The following is a 10,980-nucleotide window of genomic DNA, read 5'->3' as shown; positions in this document are numbered from 1 at the left end:
CCTGTGCTCGCTGTAGGCCGGCCCTGACCTCATCCATGACACTATATCATGATTAACTCCGTTGGTCTGCCTTCTCCTGTCTGTCTGTTTTTCTAAGCGCTTCCCCTGTCCTTCTGAATTCTCATTTTGCTTTATAGGATCATCTTCCTTTTACATGCAGTGTCCTTATGGTTGCCTTCTGTTAGTAGTTGTATGCCAACTGGTCGGATTCAATTAGTTTGCATACCATTAGATCAGATACTTTGCTTCTGATGGCATTATGGGCCAGGTGTACAAAAAGTAGGAATTATGATTTACAAATTGCAATGGTTACCCAATTGCAATTAGGAAATCACAATTTATAATGTAAGAAAACTTACAACTTGTAATCAGTGATTCCTAGTGGACACAAATTGACCTACCTCATCAATATTAATAAGCTAGCCCGCAATTTGTGACCCATTTGCAATGATAGCCACCACAGGGATGGTGGCTTGTTGGGGTCAGCAGACCACCATGTCTGTGATTGATTTTTTAATAAACCAATCTCTTTTTTTTTTTATAAAGTAACCTGCTGTCCTTAAAGCAAAATCAGATGCGCACTGTTTACATTCTCAAACTTAATGTGGTCCCTGTGAGCCCTTTCCTATTTGCGATTTGGTTATCACCTTCTTCGAGGTGTCAGTAAAATAATGTTTTGTAACCAGAATTTGGTCGCAACATAAATACGTGCCACAGCAAATGTGCAGTTTGAAGAGATGTTCTAAGCACACCACTTCCAAATGCCAATTTGCAAAGCCAAATTGCGATCCGGTAATCAGTTACTGAATCACAATTTCGCGTTTCTACATTACAAAATGCTTTTTTCCAGTTGCAAATAGCTTGATGGTGCGATTCAGCCCATTTATGACTGCAAAGATGTGTTGCACATATGGCCCTTAGTTCGGTGTGATATGTTCAATTAGTCCAAATTATTTTATAAATATAAAAAAATTAACAAACATAACCTGAACATGTGTGTTTGTGTGTGTATGTGTGTATATACACACATACACACTTATATTTTATATAACTATAAAAAAACATAAAATTATATATATATCATTAGCATTCTGAATACTCCATGAGACTATAGCAAGCTCACAAAGCATTAGAAAATGTAAAGTGTTTCAACTCTCAGCTGCTCCTGTTTCTATTTTCAAACTGGTCCATTTCCATATCTAATCTGGACACCCCATTTAATTCTGGTGCCTTGATTTGTTTCAGCAGACGGTAGTCCAGTCCTACACACCAAGAACACCCTTTAACCACTGTCAAGAAGACCTCCTCTTGACAGGATTTAAGACAGACGGAAGGAGATGGGTTAAAGAGTGCCTTGCACATACTGTGGATTTACCCCAATGTTCATGCCTTTCAGAATAAAAAAACATAGACCTGAGAAAAGCTGACATAGTGGTAAAAATAAATTTCCCATGGTTCCTGCTACGAATGTCGGGCTGCAATGTAGTTTGTTGAACATCTAAGATGAGAGCACCTGTCGGGCTGCTATGTAGTTTGTTGAACATCTAAGATGAGAGCACTGTCTTGGCAGCAGATTTTCGACACATTAGCAAAATGACGGGGGCATTGAATAGTGAATTGCTCTAAGGTAAACAGAAGACCATAAAGGACTTTCATGATGTGTTTGTCATGTCATAACCTGGCAAGTAAAGAAGCTCCTGATAGGCTGAAAACAGTCTGAGCTGTACATTAGGTATGAATTCCCCTTTGTTTTACCTTTCCTTGGTAGTGCCCTCAAACCGTAGTGTAGCAAAGGTGGCATGGGTCTTAATGCAAGCAAGGAACCTGGAACCCCCATTTCTTGGTTTGATAGTAAAAAACAGTCAAAATAGCTTGGGATAAAATGGCGCCCTCACATCCAGGGGTTCATTGTCACTGCACCTGCTGCACTATTGATGGCTATACCCCTGCCTTCTAATGACACCATTCTTTTGGAGCTGGCATATGGGTCAAAAAGGCATAGAAGTTTTCAAGACTACTCAATCTATCACAAAAAGATCATGTTCCTTCTCAGTATCTTTGCAGACAATCTCTCCCTCCTGACCCGAAGTCATTTAATTTCTTTCCCGAGATTTGTCATTACTACAGCATGAAAGTATTTGCCACTTCACCCTGCAGGTCGATGAAGGTGAGAAGTGGTGCTTATTCAAATCTATCAGGTTCTATACAGCCCATTCACCTTCATGCTTACTTCCTGGGTCAAAGTTCATGGGACAAACTCCCTAAGACTATCAACAGAGGAATGGTGGCCTGTGGGAAACTGCAGACTACAATCCCAGTGCTTGCAAACATTGCTTTTTTAATGCAGACCCTTTTCCTTCAAGGAAAATGTGATGCTGTAAAAAGATGTTTCTCATTTGTGAGGACTTGTGGGAGCAGGTAGTGGTCCACCGACTATTGTCTTCCCTCCCCAAGGCAGATGACACAATTCCAAAAGAGAAGCTGTGCAACAGGGACAGCTTCCCTTTGTGAATGGGTTGCCACCGCTTCTGAGTAGTCAGTACCTTTTAAATCAAGTGAAGTCACAAACCATTGAGATACATTATACGAAGCTCAGAAATCTGAGGAGATGCCTCTTTCCTGCACCCTTCTGATTGTGATTTGGAATGAGTATCAAAAACCCTTTTGGATTCTAAATCACAAAGAGGAGGCAATTCATTTTAAATAACTCTTTTGCAGTTTCAGCGCCTAATAAGTGGATATTCTTAGTGTTTTCAGGTACAAAAAGGCTTTATACATGATGCTTCAGATTACAAAATAAGCCATGCGAATACAATTAGAGAGCCATTAAAAGGCATATTTTAGCAAAGGAGTGCTCATGTGTGACATAAGGAAATTACTCAATAGGCTGAGGAAGAGTGCTGTTTTAGTGGCAGATGACAGAGGGCAGTCTGGCAGTACCACAAGTGCCGGTCCGACAGACCAGTGTGAGAGAAGGATTTTTTGGGGCTATTTGTGGGCCCGCTTTATAGTTTCATGGGGTGTTTTTTACTATTGATTTCACCAATATTACCACAAACCTTGCCTGCCACAAACTCAAACATGTGGATTCTCCCATAGATTGCAAAACGCCTATACAGTGTGTCCTTGCATGTTCAAAAGTGCTCTGATTTGCAAATATAGGTCACTTTTTTAGATTCTGAATCCACTAATTGGGCTCTCATTTATTTCAGCCGGCCATGTCTTGCCTCAGTCTGAATATGCATCCACCGCTGATTTTTTGGGAGAATATATTGTGCTGGGCACTAAAATGCAGGAAAAACGTACAATAAAGACTGTTCAATCATAGTCACTTGCATCAATTGCAAGGGGGGGGGTCCGGATTAGTCTATTTAAAAAAAAAACATTTTGGTATACAGATGTATAGTGAAACATTTCAGTGTAGTTCCCCCGCATCCGCCTCACCACCGCTGGAGGAAGATCCTTCTCTCACCTAGCCGCCAAGACCTGGAACTCCCTACCGCTCCACCTTCGCCAGACCCAAGACCTCTTGACATTCAGGAAACGCCTCAAGACACAGCTCTACTACCAGTAGCTACCCCCAGCGCCTTGAAACCCTAACGGGTGATTAGTGCGCTCTATAAATCCTTGATTGATTGGTTTGTGAGAGTCCTTTCTCTGTGCTGGAGAAGCATAGCAGCATAGCACTGCAAACTGCATCCGTCTAGTGCAGTGGTCTCCAAACTTTTTAATGCTGAGCCCCTCCAGTTGAAAAATAAAAATCATTGGGCCCCCCTCAGAATTTTTCACAAATATTATATAAAGATGTCAATGTTTAAATATGTCTAGATATATTTAAACATTGCAGTTAACTACTGTTACCTTTTTAAAATACCATAACATGTTTCTGCTTAAAACAAAACACTGTTATCTGTGTAATGCTTTTTTTGGCCAGAGTCAGCCCCCCCACCACTGCTCCGGGATCACTTGAGGCCCCCCAGTTTGAAGACCTCTGGTCTCCTACCATAGCTTCTCCACAGCCAAGGAGTTCAGGAGGCATTGACAGGAGGGAGCGGTGAAAGAACAGAAGACGAAGAAAGGGAAACACTTAAAAACGCTCTTGGTTATGTTTTCGTTGTCATGCTATCAACTTCTCCTGATCAGTGTAGGTCATTTAAGAAATCAGCACCTTTGCTAGTCCACCTTCCTATTTGTATTAGGCGGTGTTTAGAAGCTCTTCGCAACCACTGCACAGGGGCGTAACAAAGGTCCCTGCGTCCCCCGCAGTGCGGGGAGGGGGCAAGCTCCAGGGGGACAGCGAGTCCAGTGGGGGCCCCCTCCATGTTCTGTGCAGGGAGGTCCCTTGCAGTTTTGTTATGCCACTGCATAGGCAAGATGAATAGCAAAACAGGCCTCTTGGCTATGGGGTTCTTCATTTCTCTTAATTAATTGTTCGTTAAGGTTATTCATAAGACCCCCCCCCCCATGGATCCAATGATGTAAGGACCAACTGTGCCTGGAAAGCTGACATTGGGTGAAGAAATGTGTGCTGTCGGGAAACGCCAGGTCAGTATGACATTTGCAGACGAACTGTAATACCGACTTCGATCGACAATTCGACATCTCTGAAGAATTTAGAATGTGGCCCAAAGTGTGGTACAGATCGGATTACCAAATGCTCTTGGTTACGTTTCTGAAAAGTTTAAGAAAGAGCGCTTGTCTCTTGTTCTGTTGGATCATATTGGTAAGAAATAACAGTTTTCCCCCTTAACTTTTCCTTAAAAGAATGCCATCATCAAGTGCAATGTGTAAGAGTTATGCGACGTTGAAAAGCTGCGTTAAAGGACTGGTGAAACCCTAGAAACTCCTTTCTGCTCTTAAAATGAGATCCGAGCTGACGAGCGACTGCTGGGGAGGAATTTCGTCGCCTCCGTCTGCCAAGGGCACATGTACCTGTAGATAGATTTGATGCAGTTCTTACACTTTCTGATATTCTCAATTCCACCGCAAGAGGGCGCACGTGGCACACAGGAACCCTCCTTAAACACCGAACCGAGGAGCTTCGCATTAGCCCCGCCTTCTGGCCAGTTAAATCATCCGGGCGATGCCTCCTAATGCTTTTCCCGCCCCGACTAATTCATCTTTCTATGAAGCACCGCCCTTCGCCAGGTTGCTGGAGGTTTATTGGCCCACCAGGACAAGTGGGCGTGGCGGCGGCGTCCGTCTGAGCCAACCAGAGCTGAGAGGCTGCTCTTGGAGTGAACGCCCGCGCCGGTGATTGACAGGTGGTCCCGCCCCGTGGCTGGCTGAGCGGCGTCCACAGACCCAGAGCGCTCAGTGCAGAGGCAGCGAGCGAGGGGCCGGGACGCGGGAAGCCGGGGAGAGGGGGAACGCTGGTCGGAGTCCGGGAGACCCAAGATCGGAGGAAGAGTCCAGTAGAGGAGAGCATAGGGATCCCCCCCCACCAACACATCACCCCATTGGGGCAACTTGTGTTACTCAGCCACAACTCCTGCGTAATTGGTGCTCTCGCACTGCAGAGCTACTTGGAAGTTTACACCCGCGAGGGGCGGACAGGAGTGCATGTACCACGGGGACCCTGGAGCACTCTTCCGGCGAACTTGGACCCTTTTTCCCGGGAAACCTGGATTGAGTACCAAAAGTACCTGGATTTTCCCCCGGACTGCCTTCACCGGACGATTTTAAACTGGTTTTCCTTAATTCTATTGGATTTTGCTGTTTTTTGTTTTGTATTTTTTTTTTTTATCTTGGACTGATTTTCACCCAGGCGTTTTTTCTCCCCCCGCGTTTGACATCCACGGCCCCGGATTGGTGCGGACTCTCCGCGGGCAGAGATGCTGCTCCCGCTGCTGTTGCTCCTGCTGGTGTCCGGGGGCTCAGCCCTAGAAGGTGAGGGGGAAGGGAGCGGGTGAATTCTCAGGGGTTCAGGGGTAACTGAAAAGAGGGAATGGAATATACGCCTTCCTGAGCAATAGTGGATTTTTTTTTTATCTCATACCAACCCTCCCTCCCCCCCCAAAAAAAAATATATATATATATATTCTGGACCCGTCGGCAGACCCTCGAAAGCCAGGAGAGACGACCGTCCTCTTTTCTCTCACGAGTACGGCTATGTGCGATAACCCCGAAACGCAAGATGGGAGGGGGCCTTTCTTCCTCGCACGGAAGTAGAGTCCGACCCCTCAGATATTGAACGATTAATGCTGTCTCTCATAACTGGGCAGTGATGCCCCCCATTACCCAGTGATGTCTTCTCCGTAATTCTTTCGACACACCTCAAACAACATTGAGGGGAATTTACTTTTAAGACGAACCAAGCTAAATGCGCCCCGATACCCAAACGTATAGCAAGAGGGGCTGATGGGTGCTCGCAGGGGTGGAGGGCGTGGTGCGCACCCCAGAAGCGTGACACCCATCCGCCGTTCTCGTTCGCCAAGTGCGTGTTTCTTCGCGGGGTGCGGACTCTCGCGGGTGGGTCAGTTTTGGGCTGACTAATGCCTCTGCGCCCGGGTTTCATTCTGACGAGAGGTTGGGGTTGTTGCTTCACTGGCAGCTACGGGTTCTGAAGCAATTGTTAGGGGAGTACCCCTGCGGCATAGGCTCTGGGTGTCCATGACCAGGTTATAGGTCTGCATATTTTTGGTCCTGTGGTCTGCAATTGGGGTTCTCTCTCTTCCCCCTTTCGGGGGTAAACGTAGTGTGTGCTTTTCAGTTAACCAATTTATTAGATCATTCTGCTCATTGGGGTCCCTTCGGGGTTGGTATTGGTTGCTGTGGCCCTCCCCAGTTTGAAATTACTGTTCCTCCGGCCCGGGGGTTCCATATCGCTCCCCCAGGAGTGGCATCGTAGACAGCTGTCGATGCCTTCAAGTTTGGGGTCGTCGTGGCCCCACTGGTTGGGTTCTTGCGGGTTAGTGTCGATCCGTAATGTTTTGGGTTTCACCACTGGATGTCATTGTGTGTTCCTGGGCACCTCATCAGTTTATCCCCCCCCCCCCCCCCCCCCCCCCGCTCAATCTCACACACCCAACCTGATGAAATCCTGGGGACTTTACCTATAGTTGGGATAGTTGTGGTCCGTTGACAACCCCATTGAGACTGTCTGGGGCCGTGAATCGTCTCCCAGACAGGCTTGCTGGAGATCCACCTCGGTGGTGGGTTCGGTTTTGGTTGGTGGGTTTTTCTCTCCTCGGCCGGGGATTGTTGCGGATTATCGCCAATACCCATCCTCCTACCCGGCAGTGTGTTCCCTGTGGATCCTACTGGATTAGTGTGGGTCCCTCCCAAATTGGAATTGTTGATTACCCCCTCTTCCAGTATGGGATTATTCGGTGTTGTCCACCCCACTGGTGTAAGTGAGTGAAATTAGTACATCCACACCAGTCTGTCAACCTCACGCCTCACCCAGGTCAGATTGAGTCTCTCGGCAGCTGGAAATCATTAGAGGGTGCTAGGAACCCCATTCTTCCCTGGTAGGGGATTGTCATGGTCAGTGGACTTTAAATGTTCATTGTCCTTAGGTGTTGGGACCATAGTGGGTCGGTGATGACCAGTCGGTTTATTTGTGACCTTCACCTAAACCCTCTGTATGAAAAAAGGAGGTTTGAGCTGTTGGTCATCATTGGTCGTTGATCATCACCAAGGGTTAGGTCGTAGTTGGTTGTTGATATTCTTTTTTGGCTTGTATTTGTTGCAGGTCCCGAGCCCCAAACATTGTTCTCTGCTTGGAGGATGTACATGATGGTGTTGATTATTATATTTTTCCGTCGCCATCTGTTGTAGATTAACGAAGTGCGGCAGATGATGAATGATGTTTGAGTTGCAGACCTATGGTATGACTTTGGATTGTCTCTACCTTGACATTCCCATTGTATGATTGTTGGTGGTTTGACTACTGTCAGGAAATGGCTTTTGGAGGGTTGTTAGTGATGGGTGTGTGTGTGTGTTTTTTTTCCCTAGTTGTTTTCCTTTTCCTTATAGTTGTTACTGATTTGCACCTATTTCCCAGGGTTATCTTGGTGGGTTCGCGATCAGCGTACTTTGCGTTTTCTTTGGTTGTTGAGCTGTGTGTCTGTTTGCCGTATTCACATTTTTTTGCGTTGTTAGACTGGATATTTCGGAAGCCCTGTGGTGGGGGGGCAGGCTTTGCTTTTGGTATCTGTCCTCAGTGAGTTTTTTGAGTTTTACGAGTAGGGTATTCATCAGTCGCCCACAGTCTTGCAATATACGCTCGAGGTTCGCATTGTTGGGCAGAACGTGTTTCCTGTTGTGTTTTGGTGTTTTTCTGTGTTTTTAGAAGTTGTGGCAGCGCGAATGGATCTCATCTCCTCAATAAACAAGAAATTCAATCTGGTACCAACCTTTTTCTCCGACGAGTGCTCCAACTGGGCCCAGGACTAAATCTGAAGAAGAAAGTAAAAACATTACAGAAAAACAAAAGTTTCTACCAACGGAGAATTCCACGTCTATCACGGAAAAAAGACCATGACGGATAAATAAAGCATGCACACATGTCTGTGCGCTGCCTGGTTTGGCTTTTGTTGCGAGAGGCCTGGCTTCTAATACCAGCTGCTCAATTTGATGAGAGTTGTGTGATCCTCGGCAAATGAATCTATCGCTGCGAGATCTTAACACAAGTGCACACACTAGTATTAGGCGCTGCATAAAACGGGCCATTCTGCCGAACTTGAAAAGGCGTCGGCTCGTCGTCGCACAATACACATCTATCTATTCATCATTGTGTGCCTTAGAAAACGTCTATTTCCCTGTGAACCGGGGGTGACTGAAAGTGACCTCGGGGCCACGCTGCCGCCCCCCGTGACTTAAGCAGTGGATGGCAGGGTGGGCAGTGGGTTGCTGAGTGGGCCCCTCACCACCCCCACCCCCTCCAGACACACTGCCCCCCCCACCCAGGCTCTGACGGTAGGTTCTGTGGGTTAGGGGGTACAGTGAGGGGCCCCTGCAGCTGTGGGGTGACCTCGGCCCCCTTCAGTCCCCGACGGGCGCTGTTGCGGGCTTTGGTCCCTGTAGCTAAGGGGTGACCCCGTCGCCTCCCCCGGCTGTGGGGTGACCTCGGGCCCCCTTCAGTCCCCGACGGGCGCTGTTGCGGGCTTTGTTCCCTGTAGCTGAGGGGTGACCCCGACGCCTCCCCCGGCCCCCGCAGCTGAGGCTTTCATGCGCTCGCCTCGCTTGTTAACAACATTCAGCAGGGAGGCCCCGCCCGGGGCCCGACGGGGGCCCTTTCACTCGGATTGTTCCTAATTAGCGTCCTCGCTGTGCCGTCCAACGTGGATACACGGCGCGGGGGCATCTCCCGGGACAGGTGCCACATAGACACCCCCCATCTTCTGGGGGGGGGGGGGGGGGGGGGGGGGGGGGGATCCTGTTGAGCCTGTGCTCGTTATAACGTAAAGCGGTGAGAAGACATGGCATCTCCAGGGTGTGTGTGTGGGTGCTGTAGGGGGCTGCTGGCCTCGGTGGACGTGCCTGGAATGTGGCTTTTCGGCCGCATGAAGGGCTGTGAATGTGCTTTGTCGCCCGCAGTAACGCGCCTAGAATAGGTCTTCTCGTCGCTGGAAAGGTACCGTGAATGTGCGTAAATAGGTCTCCTCGTCGCCCGGGAAGGCGCCTCCATTGCGCTTAGAATAGGGCTTCTCGTCTCCTGGGAGGGGCGCCTTGAATGTGCCTAGATGTGTCTGGAGTGAGCATTCTAGGGGGGCGCCTTCTTTTGAGGATTCGCCGTTGAAACCACACAGAGTTCCCGAAGAGGAGACTTATCAAGCAGGAGTGAAGACTGCGGGGGCTCACTCTCTAGTGCACAGGAGCTCTGCAGGCAGGCTGTGCATGAATACCCACGAGAGCCCCACTGCCCGCAGCTGGGAGGCCGCTGAAGGTCCCTGAGCCGCACTGAGCTCCCTGCAAGGGGCTCCTTGCCCCGTGCTCTTAGCGTACCTTGCAGGAGCCTCCTCTCCTGCACTAAAGGCAACCGCAGGAAGCCCCTTGGCGTGCACCGAGGTACCGTGCAGGAGCCTCCTCTCCTGCACTAAGGACCAACCGCAGAGGCCCCTTGGCGTGCACCGAGGTACCTTGCAGGAGCCTCCTCTCCTGCACTAAAGACAACCGCAGGAAGCCCCTTGGCGTGCACCGAGGTACCTTGCAGGAGCCTCCTCTCCTGCACTAAGGACAACCGCAGGAGGCCCCTTGTCGTGCACCGAGGTATCTTTCAGGAACCTCCTCTCCTGCAATAAAGATAAACTCAGGGGCTGGGTGTGCACCAAGGCACCTTGAATGAGTCTCCTCGGCGAGCAAAGAGCCTTACACGGGCCTCCTCTCTAGCAGAAAAAATCAACGCAGGGGGCTCCTGGGTGTAAACCGACGTACCTTGCAGGAGGTTGCTCTCCTGCACCGAGGTACATTGAATGAGTACACCGAGGTGCTTTCTATGACTCCGGTATCGTGCAGGCGTCACTGGGGTACCTTGCACGAGTCTCCTCGCGAGCACCGAGAATGGACGGTGCCCCTGGTCCGCCTTCTGCATGGGGGGCCCTTGCACTGGAGCGGAGCTTGCAGCGAGCACACATCTCTCGTGCATGGCGCTGCCAGGGGTCTTTCTTCGGCCCCGTTCGTAGACTTTTAAAAGTAGGCGCAGCGCCACGAGGCAAGTAGAGCCTGGGTCTGTCAGGGCTGGCATCCCGCCCCCTTCCATGCCCATTTTATTGCACCCGATCACTCGTGGGTTACAGCCTTCGGTACAGATTTCCATTGAAAAATAGACTTCTAGATTGGTTTATTCGCACCCCCCGGTCCCATCCCGAGCTACAATTCCAGGGTGATCTTGCGTCACACACCTAGCCCCCCACCCCTTCTCTCTTTCAGTGTGGGCGCCCTTACCCACCGCTGCACACCCGCGTCCAATCTCGGAAAGTAAAAAGGCCCCAAGGAAGCTTCAGCGGGATAACGTTTTGTAGGTCGACTGGTAAC

General features: G+C 49.2%; 1 protein-coding gene across 4 annotated transcripts in view; it reads left to right on the top strand.

Annotated features, from left to right (window-relative positions):
- Nucleotides 1-5,259: 5,259 nt before the first annotated feature.
- Nucleotides 5,260-10,980, top strand: part of EPHB3 (EPH receptor B3) — a 67,239-nt gene continuing 61,518 nt past the window's right edge. For 2 of the 4 annotated variants that reach the window (XM_069213019.1, XM_069213018.1), the window contains exon 1: nt 5,688-5,889. In XM_069213019.1, the coding sequence (XP_069069120.1) occupies nt 5,835-5,889 (55 nt within the window). In that variant the 5' untranslated portion in view covers nt 5,688-5,834. Of the gene's footprint in view, nt 5,890-10,980 lie in introns of all 4 variants that reach the window. The other 2 variants (XM_069213016.1, XM_069213017.1) reach the window with 2 other exon arrangements.

This window comes from Pleurodeles waltl, chromosome 11 (assembly GCF_031143425.1).
Source record: "Pleurodeles waltl isolate 20211129_DDA chromosome 11, aPleWal1.hap1.20221129, whole genome shotgun sequence".
NCBI lineage: Eukaryota > Metazoa > Chordata > Amphibia > Caudata > Salamandridae > Pleurodeles > Pleurodeles waltl.
The sequence above is the reverse complement of the archived record's forward strand: the minus strand, read 5'-3'. Positions and strand labels throughout refer to the sequence as shown.